Raw genomic sequence first — 22,738 nt, 5'->3', positions numbered from 1 at the left:
TGTGTGTTTGTGTTCAGTTCAGCCTCTGTCTCAGTCTGCCGTCAGTCTCTCCTTTTTCCTCATCTCAAGTTAAAACATTTTAAACTCATTTGGACACATCTACACATCAGTTTGCACCACCACAAGTAATTTCACATTTGATCACATCTTTCCCTTGACTCTATGCAATCACACCAACTCTTATTAACTGAGTATTGTTTTTGAACAGCTAGTTAGGAAGCGGAAATTAAAGGTGGTTGGCCTATCAGGGAGGCCCTGGTGAATCAGTTGAGTGTATTCTGTGGAAGCTCTGCTGGAGGGAGGTGGGGGTAGTAGCAGGAGCCAGCTCTGCTCTGGGCTGCAGTAGAGTGCCAAACAAAAAGTACAGAGCAATTGGTGGCTCCAACACTTATCTTGAAGAGCAGTATTAATTAGGTCAGTGCCTTGCATGGCACACCCACGCCATTAGTATGTGAATGAATTGATTCCTCAGGAGTCTGGAGCATCAAATAATAAATAATTAAGTTTTACATGCTTACTTTACATCAGCAGGTTGTCCATCTTTAAACTTAATAGGACGATCCATAGACGCATCACTCTTCATGGACACACAGCTGGGTTCAGGAGAGTCTGCTCTCTGCTGCTGCATCCTGATACAAACAAACAACAAATCAAAGAGTTTAAAAAGATTAATTTTGAGCAGACTGTCAGCAGCTGAAGTTTTAGAAGCAGAATGAAAATCAGTTAGAAGACAGTGGATGAGAAACGTTCTCCTGTTCATCAAAACATCATCTGATGAAAGATGCTGTCTCATCTTAGTTGATTAGTTGACTAATCAGTGGTTGAGCTCTTTGTTAACTCACAAAGTTAGTAGTTCATTCTGAGTTATTGTGACTTATTATTCAGTATTTGAGTGTCAGATGTGACAGTGAGTGTGAATAATGATGGTGGAGTGATGTGAGTGGAGAACAGTGATGGACATTTAGAGATCCTCATCTCACCTCTGAGCTTTGGTCTGGCTGTCATGTTCCCCACACAGAGAGCTTTTAGAGGGAGGGACTCCCTCCTCTCTGTCCTCACGCTCATCCATAGCAGAGAAACAGCTGCTGGAAGAGCTGTACTGACTCACTACAACATGGAAGCTGTTGAATTCAAATCCAGTCACAGAGACTTTGTAGCTTCAGCTGTGAAAGAAACACAGAGTAAGAAGATGCTCCTGATTCTTCTTCATCAGTCCATCTGATGTGAGGCTACTGTCACTTCATCATCACTTCACTGTCAAAGTCTACAAACATCAAATCTGCCCTCTACTGACAGCTGGAGGAACGACACCACCATCATCCATTACAAACAGCCAGGAGACTTCATATGAAGAGATAATGCAAACATCTGACAGGCTGCTGCTCAAGTGAAGGTGATTATTCAACACAAAATCTAATTAATGCACCATTTAGCAATATTTGAATTTTGCACTATTGTCTGCTGGAATGCAGATGTCTCTACAATCTGAGTGAAAAAAGTAAAGCTTGAAGACCTCTGTATGTTATTTCAAAATTATCACTGCTCAACAATTGACTAGGTCATTGTTGAGCAATGATAATTTGCAATGATACACTATTTTAAGATTGTCTATGAAGATTTATTCTACAGACTAATTTTGAAACATTTCAATATTTACAGATATTGCTCAAACAAGAGCGAGATTACACAACCAATCTATACAACTTTCCCTCGCATACAGCAAGGACGGGGTAGATCGAGAGCCTTTAATGCCTCCTGGTACAAAGACTACACTTGTGTGCAGGCATTTTTCGCTCCCCTCTGCTCCTGAGACAACATTTCCTTGGGTCTCGGATTTTCTAACCATGTACAAGGATAGAGGATTCCAGATGCATGCCAAAGCAGAGCACCATCTGAATGCCATGGTGGAATGGACATAGTATAAAAGGGGTAATGAAAATAACAAGCAGATGTTGTTATTCACATAAACAAGGGAACATGTTCATCATAGTTTTAATGTTAACAGTCCAAAATTAAACAGGTCATATATTCCTTTCCTACTGGGTTAAAGAGCCAATAAAAGCATGAAAAATACTTTGTAATTCTTTATAGTTGCAGCAAGAGGTCGGTATTTGCTCATTTTTCTCATCACTTTTAGGCCCCCCCCCCCAAAATGAATCTGGATCCGCCCCTGTGCTCAACATCAGCAAAACCAATCAGCTGATAGATTTTAGGAGACGGGAGGGGAAGACACATGATTCTGTCTACATGGATCAAATATCAAACAGCAGTGATACAGCAGCTCAAAGTGTTGGAAACATCCTCCATGTTGGATCTGACTCCAAACCTCTTTAAATGCTTCAAAAGGGTTATTTCAATATGAACATCTAATGAAACACTTTGATCAACACATAAACTCTGTACATGTATAATTAAATGCAGTTATTGCAATTGCACAGTAATACAACGAAATGATGTGGTCCAAACAGTTTCCGTCACTTCTGTGTGTCACGTGACTTCAAATACCCACATGTTCCTCTTTAATCCCGTCTACCATTTCTCAGTTCAACTTTATGAGGAAAGACATCAGCAAATCAACACGTTCAGTGCACAGTAAGTGCTGATTGTCGAGCTTTAGTTAGAATTTCACTTCTTCTTTTTCTATTACAACAATCTATGTGTCTGTCTCTAATATAATCAATAATTAAATGCATTTCTGGTAGTTCCAGGTGATTATGGGCTCAGACTATCACCTGGATCTCCTGTAACAGGGAGCTCCAATACTGATGTTTGTTATTATGTCATTAAAACAACCTTCAGACAACACACTTTCCACATATTCACCATGAAAACTAACAAACTGAAGCACACAAACTCACAACAAACACACACAACACACTCAATCTAACCTATAAACAGCACAGAAACAAAGTGTTGTGCATGAAACTGAAGCATAAAAACAGGAGAAAAACTGTGAAATGAGAAACATGTTAGCACAGTGCTTACCAGCAGTAGTATTGTTAGAGCGCTGATGATCCTAATGGTAGCGACATTAAGTTAGTTAAATATTCAACATTCATTTGACATTCAAAATACAAACCTATTATGCACTTCAACCATTTGATCACAGGATGTCAAACCAACTGTATAACATACAGAATAATATCCCTCATGTGCCTCAAGGATTATTTTTCAAATATATCTTTTCGTCAATTTTTATTACAATTAAAAATTTTTTTTTTTTTAAATAATCCTTGAGGCACATGAGGGATATTAGTCTGTTATACAGTTGGTTTGACATCATTCACTCAAATGGTTGAAGCACATAATAGGTTTGTATTTTGAATGTCAAATGAATGTTGAATATTAAACTAACTTAATGTCGCTCCTAAAGCTTAGCAGAGAGCTGAACTCTTCTCAACAAAAGCAGCAGCTTCACTTTCTGCATTTTACACCTTTTTTTACAGCAAAGTAGTTCTGAAAACTGTTACTTACCAAAGCTTCACACGGAGGAAACCTCTGCGTCACAACTGAGAAGGAAATGAAAGTTAAAAAAAACTGATGCAACCAGGAAATGAGTTGGGGTGACTTACAAGGGAGCCAGGAGGAGCTTGGCTCCCTTTAATAAGACATGATCTCCCCAGAAAACATGTTTTTTGAATTTTTGAAAGGAGGGGGGGGGGGGGGGGGGGGGTTAAAAAATCAGACCACTACAAATGTGCATTATGTGTCATTTATTAAATAAAGTTGCGGGGAAAAAAACAACAATACACACTTACTGACCACTTCATCATATGGCAATGGCAATTTTATTTATATAGCACATGTCATTACCAGTAGGCTCAATGTGCTTTACATAGGAAAAACTTAATATAAAAATATAAACATCAACATGAGAACATAGTTATATGAGAAATATAAGAATATAAGCATGAGTGAAATGCTGTAACTGAATCAATCCACAGTGTCATGTTACTTTACACTTGTTGGCTACTTCTCTCTATTTTATGTTCAAATGCAGGCTGAGCAGAGACTAGGGCTGTCATTTAAAAAAATTTGAAATGACCCACAATTCGTTCATATTTGTAATGCAGTCAAATGAGGCTGCATGTTTGGTGCTGCTCCACTCTTCTGTGATACCTCGGCCTCCACTGGAAGACAGCTGCCTTTCACACAGGTCACAAACAGCCTTATCTTTGTTTGTGACTTTGCCGTCCATGGTGTGGAACCCAAAATACTTCCACACATGTGGGTGTTTTGATGATGAGGTGGGCTCCGCTTGCTATTGTCCTCCATTTTAACAAAACAACACTAGATTAACATTAACTTAGTTTGCTATCAGGTCAAAAGAGCATGCAACAGGTCAAGCTAGTGAGGTTTAGAGCGCCGTCTATTGCATCACTAGGAAAACTACTAAAAATGGTTTGATACATTTCAAACAGGTCATAACAGCTTGGATAGAACTTTTCACCCAACTATCAAACTAATGTTCAAATTTAGAATAAAAAAGTGACAGTCCTAGCAGAGACTGTCTTTTATGTTAAAAAGAGGCACATGGAACAAGATTTTAAAACATCAACAGCACAATCTATTACATAACTTGTCGACTTTTAGCAAATATTATTCAAACAGAATGTAACATTACAACAAACCGTATTATACTATATAATTGTCCCCCACCTAAAGAAATCAGAGGAATGGATAATTTTATATGTCATTCACAAAGCTTTTCGCCTCTCTTTGGTGTTCAGAGCGTGAGGAGGACAGCAGGAGTCCATCCTTCTGTGCTGTCCTCTAACTGCTTCTCACTGACTGTCCTTTCCCCTCTTATCTAACCTGCAGGTGTCGCTGCTGAAGCATTTTATTCAGAATGTCAATAATGGATTTATGAGAGAGAAAAATATTTTTTATATGCCACTGAGATTTGGTAATGGTTTATTTCAACCAGTTTCTGTTTTTTCCACTATATTTTAATCCTCTCCTCTCAAAAATAAAGAAGGAGCCACCTCCTCTGGTTCTATAGACCACCACACAGAGAGACTCTCCCTCCTACAGAGGACACAGAGAGACTGAACCAGACCAGACTGCAAACCCAGCATACAGAGGCTGAGTAAATGTGGTGTTAAAGGTGTGGAGGTGGATCAGTGTGTCAGAGGAGACTCTGTAGAAGGACAGAGTGCCAGCAGGACAGTCCACATACACTCCTACTCTGTCAGGGATAGAGGAGGAGGAAGAGGAAGAGGAGGAGGATGAGGAAGAGGAAGAGGAGGAGGAGGGCATCGATGTTGCTGTCTTATTGTGCCAGACACAGTAAACACCATCCTCAGAGCAGTACAGACTCCAGGACTGATCATTCCTTCCAAACTCACTGTCATCTCTCTCTCCTGTCCTGCTGATTCCTCTGTAGCTCACTGATACAGAAAGACTTCCTGTTCTCTCGACCTCCCAGTAACAGCGACCAGTCAGAACGTTTCCACACAGCAGCTGAGGCCAGTGATCAAATCTGTCTGGATGATCAGGATATGACTGATCCTCCTCCACATGTGTCACCTTCCTGTTGTTGTCAGACAGTACGAGTTTTCTGTTTACTGTGTTTGGGTCCAGTTCCAGTTCACAGGCATCTGATGGAGAAAACAAGACAATTAAACCATTCAAAATTAAACCTCCATAAAAGCTGAGCAACTGCATCCACTGAGGACGGCACATGATTGAAAGCCTTGAAAAACCACAGTAAGTCAACCTTGTGATGAGAATTTTGTCAAATTTAAATTTAAACTTTATTCCTGCTGTGTCTGATGTTTGTCTAAGTTTAAATTCAACACTAACATTAGAACATTAACAGTCAACGGTTTTGACACTTTTGGCAAGCCTCCATGCCTTTTTTCTCTCTATCAGAGAAGGAGATGTTGGAAGGCTGTATTCAGCCACAGGTGGTGCTAGCTGAAGAAAGCCCAGTGCTGCACATGTCCATGAACACTATGTTAGGTGCAATGTAGTAATAAAAATATCTCTCATTGGTACCATTTTTCTCGGATAAGTCAGTGAAGCATGTCTCCCACAGAAATAGTGATGTGGTGAGCATCATTTTATCTTCACACAGGAATAATGCCTTGCGCCCACATACTGACCAGAGCAAGAATGCTTCATGTCTGCGGAGTGTCACCACTGTCTCCCGCTGTTCGTGTCACCCTATTCAGGACCAGCATATACAGCTTGCTACCTGGGCTATGTTAGCACAGCTGGCAGTGCTACACCCTCCTTAGAGAGTAACTTCCCAGATCAACTCATGGACAGGGGGCAGGAGACACCAAGTCTGCTCTGCTCCTGTCGGTTTCTGTGGGAAATCCATATATGGATGACTTGGCGGCATAGCTTCTTGGCTGCTGCCCCCGACCTGATCACCCATCCTCCTGTCCATCCATCTGAGTGGCTGGACAAAACACTGAGACTGGATTATTCTCTCCAGTTCTGCCATGGGAAGCTCATAAAGTGTAGTTTCAGGAGCAGGACCACACCACAACCGCTCGCGTCCAGCCATTCTTATAAATACCACCTAGACTTCTCCTCCCCTTCCGCTCTCATATTCAGCTTACTGTTGGCTCCCCTCTTCATAAAGTCTATTTATTAGTTATGTTGGATCACAGTGATCAGCTACTATAGTTTGTCAATATTTCAATGGATTGATTGAATTCTAACATCTTTCCAGCCGCACTGAAGTTAAATCCTGAATACAATTCATCATTGTACTTCAGTCCAACAGTCTAATGCAGCATGTGTAGCTGTGTTCTCATGAATTAAATTGAAAACTTACACTTTCTCAGACAAGGTTTCAGTCTCTGCAGTCCACCATGATCCAACCTGGAGGAAGAGACAAAGTCAATCAACTTTGTACACTTTCACACATATCCATCATTAAACATGAACCAGAGTCCCTCAGTTAGTTAGAGTGTTTGTCCATCTGTGAGAGTGGCCATCTGTCCATACCTGAGAGTGTCCACCTGTCTGTCCATACCTGAGAGTTTCCAGTCTCCAGTGTGGATCCTCCAGTCTAGCAGACAGCTTCTTCTCTGCTGAGTCTCCTGGATGATTATAGCTCAGGTCCAGCTCTCTCAGATGGGAGGGGTTGGAGCTCAGAGCTGAGGCCAGAGAAGCACAGCCTTCCTCTGTGATCAGACATCCTGACAGACTGAACACACAGATGATGAGTTTAAGATTTAATACTAAACCCCAAAAGAGCTCCCAAAAGCTGTGCCATTGGTGTGTGGGTGTGTGTGTGCATGATTACAAAACTCCCCCTGATGAGCAGGTTGGCATCTTGCATGGCAGCCTCTCCCATCAGTGTATGAATGTGTGTGAATGAGTGACTGTTGGCATGGCTGATTTACCATTACACTAAATTTTTATTTCTGTATGTGCACCAAGTCTTCATTGAACGTTATGTGACAGACGCGAACAGATAGCGGGTGGGGAGTGGTGGCAAAATATTGCTTTACAATAATAAAAATGACCTGAGACTTTCCAGTCTGCAATGTGGATTCTCCAGACCAACAGACAGTTGCTTCACCCCTGAATCCTGCAGGTTGTTGTTACTCAGGTCCAGATCTCTCAAACTGGAGGACTGGGAGCTGAGAACTGAGGACAGAACTTCACAGCTTCTCTCTGAGAGGTTACAGTCACTCAGCCTGAAGAATAATCAACGGAACAAAAGGGGAAAAAATGCAAACATTAGTTTTCTTCCTTGAGCAAAGATTAAACTACATTAATCTAGATCGTTCTGTGTGCACCTACAGAGCTTTGTTGGAGGCTTTGACCACTGGCAGCAGCCTCAGAAGAGCCTCCTCTGAAGCAGAGTATTTCTTAAGGTCAAACACGTCCAGATCATTTTCTGATGACAGTATGATAAAGACCAGAGCTGACCACTGAGCAGGAGACAGTTTATCTGTGGAGAGACTTCCTGATCTCAGGTACTGTTGGATCTCCTCCACTAGAGAACGATCATTCAGTTCATTCAGACAGTGGAACAGATTGCTGCTTCTCTCTGCAGACACATTCTCACTGATCTTCTTCTTGATGTACTCGACTGTTTTCTGATTGGTCTGTGAGCTACTTCCTGTCTGTGTCAGCAGACCTTGTAGGAGAGTCTGATTGGTCTGCAGTGAAAGACCCAGGAGGAAGCGGAGGAACAAGTCCAGGTGTCCATTTGGACTCTTTAAGGCCTCGTCCACAGCACTCTGGTAGAAACGTGTTGATTTGTCTCTGAACACTTCAGGCCACCAAGATGGTTGTTCTTCTTGCAGCAGATTGACTCCAGAGTTGATGAATGTCAGATGGACATGAAGAGCAGCCAGAAACTCCTGGACACTCAGATGGACGAAGCAGAACACCTTGTCCTGGTAGAGTCCTCTCTCCTCTTTAAAGACCTCTGTGAATACTCCTGAGTACACTGAGGCTGCTCTGATATCGATGCCACACTCTGTCAGGTCTGATTCATAGAAGATCAGGTTGCCCTTCTGGAGCTGCTCAAAAGCCAGTTTTCCCAGAGACTCAATCATCTTCCTGCTCTCTGGACTCCAGTGTGGATCTGTCTCAGCTCCCCCATCATACTTGATGTTCTTCAGTTTGGACTGAACCACCAGGAAGTGGATGTACATCTCAGTCAGGGTCTTGGGCAGCTTTCCTCTCTCTCTGCTTTTCAACACATTCTCCAGAACTGTAGCAGTGATCCAGCAGAAGACTGGGATATGGCACATGATGTGGAGGCTTCGTGATGTCTTGATGTGGGAGATGATGGTTCTGGCCTGCTTGTCCTCCCTCAATCTCTTCGTGAAGTACTCCTCCTTCTGTGGGTCAGTGAACCCTCTGACCTCTGTCACCATGCCAACACACTCAGGGGGGATCTGATTGGCTGCTGCAGGTCGTGTGGTTATCCAGAGGCGAGCAGAGGGAAGCAGTTTCCCCCTGATGAGGTTTGTCAGCAGCACATCCACTGAGGTGGACTCTGTAACATCAGTCAGGATCTCATTGTTGTGGAAGTCCAGAGGAAGTCGACACTCATCCAGACCGTCAAAAATGAACACAACCTGGAACTTTTCAAACCTGCAGATTCCTGCTTCTTTGGTTTCAGTAAAGAAGTGATGAACAAGTTCCACCAAGCTGTACTTTTTCTCTTTCAGCACATTCAGCTCTCTGAATGTGAATGGAAATGTGAAGTCTATGTCCTGGTTGGCTTTGTCTTCAGCCCAGTCCAGAGTGAACTTCTGTGTTAAGACTGTTTTCCCAATGCCAGCCACTCCCTTTGTCATCACGGTTCTGATTGGTTCATCTCTTCCAGGCAAGTCTTTAAAGATGTCTTCACATCTGATTGTTGTTTCTTGTCTGTCTGGTTTCCTGAATGCTGTTTCAATCTGTCTGATCTCATGTTCATCATTGACCTCCGCAGTCCCTCCCTCTGTGATGTAGAGCGGTGTGTAGATCTGATTCAGAAGGGTTGGGTTTCCTGCTTTAATGATCCCCTCAAACAGACACTGGAACTTTTCCTTGAGGTTAGACTTGAGTTTATGTCGACATTCTTTCGGAGTTCCTGAATGAACAAACAACAAATGAAATCAGTGAGTGGATCCTACAGAAAGTCTAGAAATCTGAACATGTAAGTGTGTCTGTGTAGTTTTTCCTCCTCCATCAGTTTTATTCAGCTCATCAGTGGAGGACAAACAGCCTCTGATCTGATGCAGATGTGTGCAGCATATTTACAGCAGAGTTTGAAATATAAACCTCTCCCATGTTGCCTCCATTTGCTCTCCATCATGTTAAATCTGTTAAAATCCTCTTACTGCTCTGCAGACGATCAGCCAGCTGGTCCTGCTTCATTCTCCTCAGGAAGTGCAGTATGATCTTCAGAAATGCCTCTCTCCTGCTCCTCCTCTGCTCTTCCTCCTCACCATCCAACACCTCTTCATCCTCACTCTGACTCTCAAGGCATTTTGGGTAATCTGGACTCAGACTACTCTGGACTCTCTTCAGCTCGTTTTTAGCAAAAGTGATGATGTTCTCCTCCAGCAGCTGGAACAGAAAGATAAAGTTAACATTTAATTTAAAATGGAAAAACACAATACATGATTCATCTGTCAGTCTGAAGGCCCACTGGTTTAAACAGAGGCCTATGGACACTGAAAGGGCCTGAACTTAAGTAAATCATCTGTGGTTGATGGAGTTAATAGTCAAAGGTGTGTTTGTACATGTACACACCATAAATATGGAGTCCAGCTGTGTTTGATGCTGCTGTGCAGACTGATCACTGTGAACCTCTGAGCTCTGCTGCTGAACTCTGTGGAGAAAATATCACATTTAAGAACATTTAATGACTCAAATCTACACACAGCTTGTTAAAGAGATTTGTTAATGATGACAAAATTAACTCCTTTTTAAATGCTGTTCTGATTGTGAACACCCAATTAGGAAGCAGGAATTAGAGGCAGTTAGCCTGTCGGGGTGGTCCTGGTCAATTAGTGGAGTTTGTTCTGAGGAAGCCCTGCTGGAAGAAGATGGAGGAACAGCAAAAGCCAGCTCTGCTCTGGGCTGCAGTTGAGTGCCCAACAAAAACTACAGTCCAAGAGGGTGGCTGTAGCACCAGCATTTAGCCAAAAGAGCAGAATGGTGGAGATCCTAAAATTGTGTCAAAATGTCCATTAGCAAGACACTGAACCCCAATTTCTCCTATTAAGGCCAGTGCTTTGCATGGCAGATCCAAAGCCATTAATGAGAAAGACATTATAGAGTGCTGTGAATAAAAGTACTATACAAATGCATCCAAAGACCACCAGCCATTTAGAAACACAGCTCAAATCTCCCATGACTCCTGTGTAAGATCCTAACCCTCCTGGTTGGAAAATTACAACTGCCCTCTTGGGTGGCAAAAACGTCCGCTAAAGTGCCCTCTTCAGTGGCGAGAATGCGCTGTATGTGCCCTTTTTTTCTTTTCGCCCCCGCCCTTCAAAAAGTCTGTGCACGCCCCTGCTCGGAGCACATCCTGAGCGGTTGCATTTATTATAAAGTATGTGAAGTGTGAAGACTAGACTTACATTTAATAATTTGGTAAGTATGTTTGTGTAAAGCAATATAAAAATGAGGTACAATCAAAGCCACAGTATATCAGCCTGACACAAGTTCCACAAGGTTGCTGGTGCATGAATTTAGTAAACATACAGCGAGTGATGGATAGAGAAGGAGGAAGAGAGAGAAAGAACATATTAGGTCAGTGCGTTCTCTCAGAAGTCACAACAATATATCATTTAGTTTGACAACAGACAACAGGAAGTGATCCTTCTTGTTAGGAGAGTCAGATATTAAACTATTAAATCCTTACCTTCCATCAGCAGGTTGCCCATTTTTCAACTCAACAAGATGACCCATAGACCCGTCACTCTTCATGGACACACAGCTGGGTTCAGGAGAGTCTGCTCTCTGCTGCTGCATCCTGATACAAACAAATAATTAACAAATCAAAGAGTTTAACAAGATGAATTTTGAGCATACTGTCAGCAGGATAAGTAATTTTCCCCTTTAAAATGAAAATGTTATCTGATGAAAGATCAGTGTTGGGAATCAACAACTGGTTTAATTTTAGAACAGGTTATTCTATGTAACCTGGCGAGGGTGCTATAACATAGAATGTAAGCTGAGATGGTCTGGCATGTGATTCATATTGACTTGATAATTAAAGTGATTGCCCTATAGGATACTGTGTACCTATATTGAAGTAAAATAGTACATAGTATAGGTCTGTGTGCAGTCCTCCTCTGTCTACTGGACCAGTGTTCCAAGGCTAGCAGCAGCAGCACAGTGTTTGTTTTTCATTTAATATCTGTCAGGACCTATCTATGCCATGCATCAATGCAACACCATGTCAATTTGTTTAGACACGAGCTAGCATGTATGGCTAATGTCACATCAGCAGTGAAAGATACTGTGGTAAATTCCATATAGCAATTGGAAATGGGAATCGATAAACTGAATCAGAATAGATCATCTTTCTTTCTTTGTATTTAATGAGTCATTTAAGATTTTTTGTTTCATAAATGAAAAACATTCTTGTTTCTAACAAATCATTAAAACCTCAGTTTTAAATTCTTACCTTCCATCAGCAGGTTGTCCATCTTTAAACTCAACAAGACGACCCAATGACCCGTCACTCTTCATGGACACACAGCTGGGTTCAGGAGAGTCTGCTCTCTGCTGCTGCATCCTGATACAAACAAACAATTAACAAATTAAAAGAGTTTAAAAAGATGAATTTTGAGCAGACTGTCAGCAGCTGAAGTTTTAGAACCAGAATGAAAATCAGTAAGAAGACAGTGGATGAGAAACATTCTCCTGTTCATCAAAATGTCATCTGATGAAAGATGCTGTCTCATCTTAGTTGATTAGTTGACTCATCAGTGGTTGAGCTCTTTGTTAACTCACAAAGTTAGTAGTTCATTCTGAGTTATTGTGACTTATTATTCAGTAGTTGAGTGTCAGATGTGACAGTGAGTGTGAATAATGATGGTGGAGTGATGTGAGTGGAGAACAGTGATGGACAGTTATAGATCCTCATCTCACCTCTGAGCTTTGGTCTGGCTCTCATGTTCCCCACACAGAGAGCTTTTAGAGGGAGGGACTCCCTCCTCTCTGTCCTCACACTGATCCATAGCAGAGAAACAGCTGCTGGGAGAGCTGCACTCACTCACTACAACAAGGTTTCATCACAGGACACATTAGTTCTCATTCATCTCTCAAACATGTAACAAATACTGTAGAAAACAGTGAAGCAGCAGCTCTTCCCATCAGACACACTGAGCAGGTCCATCTGAGGACTCTGCAGCCTCTGGGACAGTTCACAACATGGACTGTAAAAGAGCTTTCAATCAAAACAAGTCTGTCTCAGTGTTGGAAGATGATTGTGTTTTGGATTAAAATGCATCACAGCTGAGCTATTTAAACCTGTCAAACCAGTTCTGACACTCCCTGCATTTTTATTTGCTTTTTTAATATTTTTTTTTAGCTCAGATAACAATCAGTGTTGTTGGTTCAGGCTGAGACTCACTAACAGTAAAACAAGGAAGTCATTCTCAAACTACTCTCCTTCAATTTATAAAATACCAATAAATGATCAAAATCATCTGTAAAACCTGAAGAATAAATCTAGTAAAACAGACAATAATCATCCAGAAACATTGTTACTGTCCAGTCAAACAGTGATTCAACACAATGTGATCAAACTGATGGTTCATCAGACATTTACAGATTTCTCTGGTAGGATTCTCACCTGCTGAAGTCACTACAACAAGGTTTCATCACAGGACACATTAGTTCTCATTTATTTCTCTAACGTCACAAATACTGTAGAAAACAGTGAAATAGCAGCACAGACATTTTGAGGAGCTGTTTCTCTAACTGAAAAAAAGGGCACCACCCACCCTGATTTTATCACCTGTCAGCATGTATCTGATGATATGGTCATTTAACTAACCATAAATACATTTTAAATTTGTAAATAGTTTAAATTCTAAAGATTAATTAAATAATGAAAACAGCATAATGTTTGAGCATATTATGGCTCATACAGCTTCTTGTAACTAGTTTAAGCAACAATATGATTTTGCTTCTTGAGCTGAACACTGCCACGGTCCTAACATGGTCCTTCATTTCACTACTTATCAACATCAGAAACCTGTGTACAGCATTCAAATTTGGAGGAAACATTTTTGAAAAAGTGAAAACCACAATATCCAAACTTCAAACATAAGCTATTTGAAATCAGATGATTATAAGATATAAGAATATGTTTTATGAAGACACACCGTCTTGAGCGGATAATTAGGGTTAGGGCAACAGTGTCACACTACAGCGTATGCATCTTCCTGATAGCCACAGTTGATTGTTTGTTTGCCTTGGGCCAGATTAAGTGGCTCTGCTCTGGGCCACTCCCATCTCTGACTGCGTCACCCAGAGGCATGTCAATCAAAAAGTAATAAAAGTTTGGGTTATGTTTTTAAATTAATTTGGTTTAATTTCAGCAATTGCTACTTGCATTTATTTGTACAACAGCTAAATAATTTTTTTCCCAGCTCAGCCAAAGGGGGGCAAATATGCTGTTGCCTGGGCAACAATAGCCCGTACCTGTGCTGCCCTTGTTGAGCAGGTCCATCTGAGGACTCTGCAGCCTCTGGGACAGTTCACAACATGGACTGTAAAAGAGCTTTCAGTCAAACCGAGTCTGTCTTAGTGTTGGAAGATGGTTGTGTTTTGGATTAAATTGCATAACAGCTGAGCTATTTAAACCTGTCAAACCAGTTCTGACACTCCCTGCATTTTTATATGCTTTTAAAAATTTTTTTTTTAGCTCAGATAACAATCAGTGTTGTTGGTTCAGGCTGAGACTCACTAACAGTAAAACAAGGAAGTCATTCTCAAACTGCTCTCTCCTTCAATTTATAAAATACCAATAAATGATCAAAATCATCTGTAAAACTTGAAGAATAAATCTAGTAAAACAGACAATAATCATCAGGAACATTTCTACTGTCCAGTCAAACAGTGATTCAACACAATGTGATCAAACTGATGGTTCATCAGACATTTACAGATTTCCCTGGTAGGATTCTCACCTGCTGAAGTCACTACAACAAGGTTTCATCACAGGACACATTAGTTCTAATTCATTTCTCTAATGTCACAAATACTGTAGAAAACAGTGAAGCAGCAGCTCTTCCTATCAGACACACTGAGCAGCAGTGTCGTGCACATTTTGAGGAGTTGTTGCTCTAACTGAAAAAAAGGGCACCACCCACCCTGATTTTATCACCTGTCAGCATGTATCTGAATGATGTAAAATATGGTCATTTAACCATAAATCAATTTCAAATGTGTAAATAGTTTAAATTCTAAAGAATAATTAAATAATAAAAACAGCATAATGTTTGTGCATATTATGGCTCATACACTTTCTTGTAACTAGTTTAAGCAGCAATATGATTTTGCTTCTTCATTTCACTACTTATCAACAGCAGAATCCTGTGTAAAGAATTCAAACTTGGAGGAAACATTTTCGAAAAACCACAATATCCAAACTTCAAACATAAGCTACTTGAAATCAGATGATTATGAGATATGAGTATATGTTTTGTTTTGGAAAAATGGAAGACACACCGCCTTGAACGGATAATTAGGGTTAGGGCAACAGTGTCACACTACAGCGTATGCATCTTCCTGATAGCCGCAGTTGATTGTTTGTTTGCCTTGGGCCAGATTTAGTGGCTCTGCTCTGGGCCACTCCCATCTCTGACTGTGTCACCCAGAGGCATGTCAATCAAAAAGTAATAAAAGTTTGGGTTATGTTTTTTTAATGAATTTGGTCTAATTTCAGCAATTGCTACTGCATTTATTTGTAAAACAGCTAAATTATTTTTTCCCCAGCTCAACCAAAGTGGGGCAAATAGGCTGTTGCCTGGGCAACAATAGCCCGTACCTGTGCACGTCCTTGTTGAGCAAGTCCATCTGAGGACACTGCAGCCTCTGGGACAGTTCACAACATGGACTGTAAAAGAGCTTTCAGTCAAAACAAGTCTGTCTCAGTGATGGAAGATGATTTTGTTTTGGATTAAAATGCACCACAGCTGAGCTATTTAAACCTGTCAAACCAGTTCTGACACTCCCTGCATTTTTATATGCTTTTTATAAATATGTTCTTTAGCTCAGATAACAATCAGTGTTGTTGGTTCAGTCTGAGACTCACTAACAGTAAAACAAGGAAGTCATTCTCAAACTGCTCTCCTTCAATTTATAAAATACCAATAAAGGATCAAAATCATCTGTAAAACCTGAAGAATAAATCTAGTGAAACAGACAATCATCATCCAGAAACATTTCTACTGTTCAGTCAAACAGTGATTCAACACAATGTGATTAAACTGATGGTTCATCAGACATTTACAGATTTCTCTGGTAGGATTCTCACCTGCTGAAGTCACTACAACAAGGTTTCATCACAGGACACATTAGTTCTAATTCATTTCTCTAATGTCACAAATACTGTAGAAAACAGTGAAGCAGCAGCTCTTCCTATCAGACACACTGAGCAGCAGTGTCGTGCACATTATGAGGAGTTGTTGCTCTAACTGAAAAAAGGGCACCACCCACCCTGATTTTAGCTATCACCTGTCAGCATGTATCTGAATGATGTAAAATATGGTCATTTAACCATAAATCAATTTTAAATTTGTAAATAGTTTAAATTCTAAAGATTAATTAAATAATAAAAACAGCATAATGTTTGTGCATATTATGGCTCATACACTTTCTTGTAACTAGTTTAAGCAGCAATATGATTTTGCTTCTTCATTTCACTACTTATCAACAGCAGAATCCTGTGTAAAGAATTCAAACTTGGAGGAAACATTTTCGAAAAACCACAATATCCAAACTTCAAACATAAGCTACTTGAAATCAGATGATTATGAGATATGAGTATATGTTTTGTTTTGGAAAAATGGAAGACACACCGCCTTGAGCGGATAATTAGGGTTAGGGTAACAGTGTCACACTACAGCGTATGCATCTTCCTGATAGCCACAGTTGATTGTTTGTTTGCCTTGGGCCAGATAAAGTGGCTCTGCTCTGGGCCACTCCCATCTCTGACTGTGTCACCCAGAGGCATGTCAATCAAAAAGTAATAAAAGTTTGGGTTATGTTTTTTTAATTAATTTGGTCTAATTTCAGCAATTGCTACTGCATTTATTTGTAAAACAGCTAAATTATTTTTTCCCCAGCTCAACCAAAGTGGGGCAAATAGGCTGTTGCCTAGGCAACAATAGCCCGTACCTGTGCACGTCCTTGTTGAGCAAGTCCATCTGAGGACTCTGCAGCCTCTGGGACAGTTCACAACATGGACTGTAAAAGAGCTTTCAGTCAAACCAAGTCTGTCTCAGTGATGGAAGATGATTTTGTTTTGGATTAAAATGCACCACAGCTGAGCTATTTAAACCTGTCAAACCAGTTCTGATACTTCCTGCATTTTTATTTGCTTTTTTTTTTTTTTTTTTTTTTAGCTCAGTCAACAATCAGTGTTGTTGGTTCAGGTTGAGACTCACTAACAGTAAAACAAGGAAGTCATTCTCAAACTGCTCTCCTTTAACTTATTAAAAAAACCAATAAAGGATCAAAATCATCTGTAAAACCTGAAGGATTAAATAAATATAGTGAAACAAACAATAATCATCCAGAAACATTTCTACTGTCCAGTCAAACAGTGATTCAACACAATGTGATTAAACTGATGGTTCATCAGACATTTACAGATTTCTCTGGTAGGATTCTCACCTGCTGAAGTCGCTTCAGGTCAATTTACAGACACTTTCCACCTTCGTGTGTAGAGGAAACATCAGGAGAGAAGAAGCTGCTCATTCTCCCTCCTGCTGTCTGTGTTCATTTGATCTGAGGACGCTGTCACATCCTCATAACTTCAGAGTCCATGCCTAAAAAACATCAGAGTGACGTCAAAACCCGTCTAACCTGTGGCAGAAACCCAGTCAGATATCACACATCACATGATGTAGTTCCGCCATCTGTCCACTAGATGGTGACAACTAAACATCTAATGAGGTAAAGATAAACACAGCTGCTCTTTAAATATCTTTGCTGCACTCTGTCTTTCAGACCTACTTTCGTGCAACCTGCCTCCTCTCCATCACAGGCATCCCAACTCTCCCAGAAGTTCCAGCAGTGTTCCTGATGCCCGCAAATGATCTATAATCTCCCGAAATCTGGAGCCAACGAGCAAGAGTGCGCGCTAGACAGTGTCTGCGCGCGCGTGTTTGTGTGACTATCAATGCAGCGCGTGTGAAAGTAGACCAATCGCCGCCGTTCTGCACTCTTCATGCAAGGCTCCCCCTAGATCATCCTGGAAAATGATTCAGCTTTCTGTCCCAGACCACGAGTTCAGCCTCAGTACTTCCTGGTTTCTGTCTGCCTGTCCCTGTGGCTGCCTGGTGATCACCTGCATTGATTACCAGTGTTGGGTAAGCTACTTTGCAAGCCTAGCTTGTAAAACTACATGTAATACAGTCTGGCAGTAGTTTGAACAAACTACATTTCTACCACTGGAGAAATGCAGTTTGTAAAACTACAGCTAAAAAAAGTAGCTTTAGCAACTACTTATACGATACTCATTATACTCATTTACCTCAGCTTTAAATGAATCAACATGTTGTGTATATGAAACAAGATATAATAGCCTACAAAAAATTCACATGCCAGCAGAAATATGCCTCACAACTCAGTTTTATTTTTTTAAAGAAAAAAAGCTGACATTTTTGGTCAACATACTGTAGGTTCACCATAGACATGTTGGGTAATCTATAGACATGTTGGGTAATATAAAGAGAAAATGAAAATCCTACCACAATACCCACTTGTACATCAGAAATGTAAATCAGTCAACAAAAAATGTAATAAAAAACCCAAAGAGGCAGACATATTCTAGATCGGTGTGTCTTGAACAACAATGTTGGCATGTCATGACATGATTCATGCCTTTTTTCAAAGAGTTCTGGAACACAATAATGGTAAAATAACATTCATATTATATAGGTCTTTTTTTTAATAAAACATATTTCATGTTAATGGCCAAAATTGTAGTTTGTAAATTGAGTTAAACTACAAAAAATGACCCAAAAAGTAGTTGAAATACTTGAAGCAGGACAAAATATGAATTTAATTTAACTACCAGCAAGTTACAGCAAATTGTAGTTAAGCTATGTAGTTCAACTACATGTAGTTTAAGTCTCCCCAACACTGTTGATTACACAGTGTGAATTTCTTTGCCATGTTTCCTGTGGGTACTCTACGTCAGAGATTCGTGCTTTGTCATCATGGTTGCATCTGGTTCCTGATCTTCTGCCTGACAAACTGTACTTTACTGTGTTCTTCCTGTTACCCTTTATCCCTAATCTGCAATAAATGTCATCACAAACTCTACCTGTAGTGTTTTGTAGTGCAACTGGTTCCTTCCCGTTACAACCATCAGTGTCAAGACTCCAGATCCTGTCCTATCTCCTTTCCTAATGAGGGTTTACACTTTTGAAGATGCCTCACATCAACTGAGTCTATTGGCCAAAACCTCTCTTGCAATTGAAAATATTCACTTTCAGTTTATCTTTCTACCGACTGTCTTCATTCTCTACTCAGGATGCCTTTATTCCACTCTATGTTTACATAGCAAATAGTAGTTTGCTGACATCTAGTGGGGCTGTGAATTTTGTATATTGATCTTTTTAAGATATCCACACTTATATATTATATTCAATACACACTTACTGACCACTTTATGTTAATGGGAATTTTATTTATCCAGCATTTTTCATTACAAGTAAGCTCTGTGTGCTTTACATTAGAAAAACAAAATATAAAAAATATAGGCATAAAGATGAGAAAATAGGTATAAAATAAAAAAATTAAAAAAATAAGCATGAATAATGAGTCGTATACATATTGTTTATACATATTGTTTGTGGTCATTTTAGCCATGAAGTGGTTCAAAATGTGTCATTTTATTAACTAAGTTTAATAAAGTTAACTTCAAATGTATAGTATTCTTCTACTTCAGATTAATGTTCTCATTAAAAACAAACATGACATAATTTACACATGTTTCTTGTGTGTTTTCCTAGTATACAAAAACACATAAAGTACCACAAAACTTTCAATCTGATCCAGGCACAGATCAGTGCTGAATATAAGAAAGACTTAACACTATAAACATTCCCAGATCAAGATATATCAAATACAGGATTTACACACTCCTCCTTACAAACGTGTGCCTCCTCTCTGGTGAGTGATGTTTGATTTCAGCAGAGTTTTTGTACACAGGAGAGATTCTCCCTCCTACAGAGGACACAGAGACAATGAGGAACCAGACCAGACAGCAAACCCAGCACACAGAGGCTGAGTGAATGTGGTGTTGAAGGTGTAGAGGTGGATCAGTGTGTCAGAGGAGACTCTGTAGAAGGACAGAGTGCCAGCAGGACAGTCCACATACACTCCTACTCTGTCAGGGATAGAGAACGAGGAGGAGGAGGAGGAGGAGGACGAAGAGGAGGAGGAGGAGGTGGAGAAGGAGGAAGAGGAAGAGGAGGAGGAGGACATTGATATTCCTGTCTTATTGTGCCAGACACAGTAAACATCATCCTCAGAACAGTACAAACTCCAGGACTGATCATTCCTTCCAAACTCACAGTCATCTCTGTCTCCTCTCCTGCTGATTCCTCTGTAGCTCACTGATACAGAAAATCTTCCTCTTCTCTCAACTTCCCAGTAACAGCGACCATTCAGAACATTTCTACACAGCAGCTGAGGACAGGATTTAAATCTGTCTGGATGATCAGGATATGACTGATACTCCGCCACATGTGTCACCTTCCGGTTGTTGTCAGACAGTTTGAGTTTTCTGTTTGTTGTGTTTGGATCCAGTTCCAGTTCAAAGGCATCTGATGGAGAGAACAAGACACAATTAAACAATATAAAACTCAATCCACTTAGGAAGGCCATGGTATGTGACTGAAAGCTTTGAAAAAGCACAGTAAGTTGACATTGTGATGACAATTTTTTGTCAAATGTAAATTTAAACCTCATTCCTGCTGTGTCTGATGTTTGTCTAAATGTTTATTCAACACTTCCGTTAGAACATTTACATTCAACACTTTTGGTATTTTCATGGTCAGACTCTCTGAGTGCAACCTTGGCACACCTGGATCCAATTGAATACATTTAACTCTGCGTTCTTCCTGGTATCCAACAACACGGGAGGATTAACTTTGAATCTCTGCATTCTGAACCAATGCATCACCAGAAAGATGTTCTGCATGCTGGTTCATCCAGGTGACTGGTTCACAGCCATCAACCTGCCATCAACAGCCATGCTTCTTTTTAGGTTGAGGTGGTTGCCAAAACAAAAAAAAAAGCTTGGTGGTGGTGTTTACCCTTCAGAGGAAAACAGACACATCAACCTCCTTGAACTTCAGGTTCTGGTACTCCTGGTTCACCAACACTTACTGACTCTGGTTCAGCGGAGACACATGTTGATGGTGAGAACAGACAACCCTCACCATGGTTGCCTAAATCAATAGGAAGGGATTATGCAGTAGTACGAGGGCTGCAGCAACCTGTAACCAGTTTCCAGTCAGGCTCAGTGAGGCAGTCTGATTGTTGCGGCAGGGCAAACATATAGGCTCTGCTTACTGTACCCACATACAATGCCTATAAAAAGTATTCACCCCCTTGGGTGATTTCCCCTTTTATTGCTTTTATAAATTGAAGAATGGTCAATATAATTTGGCTTTTAAAAAAAGCTGCTGAAGCTTGTAACTCTTTCAGAGTAGTCACAGGTGTGTTGGTGGCCTCCCTCACCAGTCTCCTTGCAAGGCCTCTCAGTTTGTGAAGATGGCCTGCTTTAGGCAGAGTTACACATGTGCCATATTCCTTAATTTCTAAATGGTGGATTTAATTGAACTCTAGGGGATGTTCTCACTTCTATCACTTGAGACAGATTCACTGACCAGGTGATCTCCATTTCACTATTTGTGAGACTACTAGCACCAATTGGCGTGACGTCTATTGAATTGGGTCAGTCACTTTTAAGGTGATGAATATTTATACAATGACTATTTTTATATATTTTAATTAATTGACATTAGTTTGTAGTAATCAGTTTTCACTTTGACATTAAAGAGGCTTTTTTGGTCAATTCTTCTTTATAAAAGCTACATGATATTGACCATAAAAACAGAAGAGTAGGAGTGCTACCTGGAACTATTGAATACATTGTAAAGATGGTGCTCTTTGGCTAAAGGCCGAAACAACATTGAAAATAGGAAAACACCAAGGCACTCATCTTGGAAAAAATAAAATGCCTCTATTTTAAGGGCAGGACATGTTAAAAACTGTACTTCTACGCGTTTCGGCTAAGGAGCCTTCGCCAGGAAGTGAGCAATGACTCTGCAACAAGTCAGGTTAAAAAACATGTGATATCTAACAGGTGTGGACAATCAACAATTAGCCAGTGGCAGGAAAGGAAGCCAAAACCCCACAGGGTTACCAAAAAACAAAATACAGATGGACAGCAGGGGGCCTCGTATCTACCCAGGGGAGTAGGAATCACTATAGAAGAGGATTCAACATCAAACATCAAGTAACTAATGGAAAACAATAAATGCATGTCTTCACAGAAAATGGCAATATTCTAAATCATCATTGAGACCCGGATAAAGGGTTGCTTTTAACTTGAAGATACAAAAACTCTTTTGTTGGTTAAGTTGTCTAAGTCTATTGACCATGATTCAATTTATAGAAGCAATAAAAGGGGAAAACTTTTTATAGGCACTGTAGTTGAGTAGCCTGTGTGAGATAGAACAAAGGTTATATATCGTAACCCTAGTTCCCTAGTTCTGGAGCTCTCCACGTGTGGACCCTGCCACTCCAACGCCGTTTTCTGAAGTCGTTTGGGATAGTGAGCAGCAGTGAGACACTACTTATACATTGTACAAGGCACGTAATTGGTAATGGTGTGAATCTTCACTGTCCTCACAATTTGATTCTATTACAAATCAGCTGTTAATGATTCGATTCGATTCTACGATGCAGACTGAGCCCTGAGTTATTTCCTTCACCTCAGGGTTTACATTGTTTCATGCTGCAGTGTGTGTTGGTCAGCTGCTCTCGTTAGCTGCGC

General features: G+C 40.4%; 2 protein-coding genes across 2 annotated transcripts in view; both read right to left on the bottom strand.

The window, feature by feature from the left end:
* The window catches only part of LOC133977638 (uncharacterized), a 90,894-nt gene extending 89,822 nt beyond the window's left edge, over nucleotides 1–1,072 (bottom strand). Inside the window, 1 exon segment of the mRNA XM_062415898.1 lies at nucleotides 981–1,072. Within this exon segment, the coding sequence (XP_062271882.1) occupies nucleotides 981–1,069 (89 nt within the window). The 5' untranslated portion in view covers nucleotides 1,070–1,072.
* A 3,948-nt stretch (nucleotides 1,073–5,020) lies between these two features.
* The window catches only part of LOC133997935 (uncharacterized), a 46,126-nt gene continuing 28,408 nt past the window's right edge, over nucleotides 5,021–22,738 (bottom strand). Inside the window, exons 9-20 of the mRNA XM_062437706.1 lie at nucleotides 22,268–22,307; nucleotides 19,823–19,896; nucleotides 14,137–14,182; nucleotides 12,577–12,703; nucleotides 12,110–12,220; nucleotides 10,225–10,303; nucleotides 9,810–10,038; nucleotides 7,768–9,559; nucleotides 7,488–7,661; nucleotides 6,992–7,165; nucleotides 6,791–6,837; nucleotides 5,021–5,600 (exon numbers count right to left, since the gene is read on the bottom strand). Coding sequence (XP_062293690.1) covers nucleotides 5,029–5,600; nucleotides 6,791–6,837; nucleotides 6,992–7,165; nucleotides 7,488–7,661; nucleotides 7,768–9,559; nucleotides 9,810–10,038; nucleotides 10,225–10,303; nucleotides 12,110–12,220; nucleotides 12,577–12,703; nucleotides 14,137–14,182; nucleotides 19,823–19,896; nucleotides 22,268–22,307 — 3,465 coding nt within the window. The 3' untranslated portion in view covers nucleotides 5,021–5,028. The remainder of the gene's footprint in view (nucleotides 5,601–6,790; nucleotides 6,838–6,991; nucleotides 7,166–7,487; nucleotides 7,662–7,767; nucleotides 9,560–9,809; nucleotides 10,039–10,224; nucleotides 10,304–12,109; nucleotides 12,221–12,576; nucleotides 12,704–14,136; nucleotides 14,183–19,822; nucleotides 19,897–22,267; nucleotides 22,308–22,738) is intronic.

This window comes from Scomber scombrus, chromosome 1 (assembly GCF_963691925.1).
Source record: "Scomber scombrus chromosome 1, fScoSco1.1, whole genome shotgun sequence".
NCBI classification, from domain to species: domain Eukaryota; kingdom Metazoa; phylum Chordata; class Actinopteri; order Scombriformes; family Scombridae; genus Scomber; species Scomber scombrus.
This window is presented reverse-complemented; position numbering and strand designations above follow the sequence as displayed.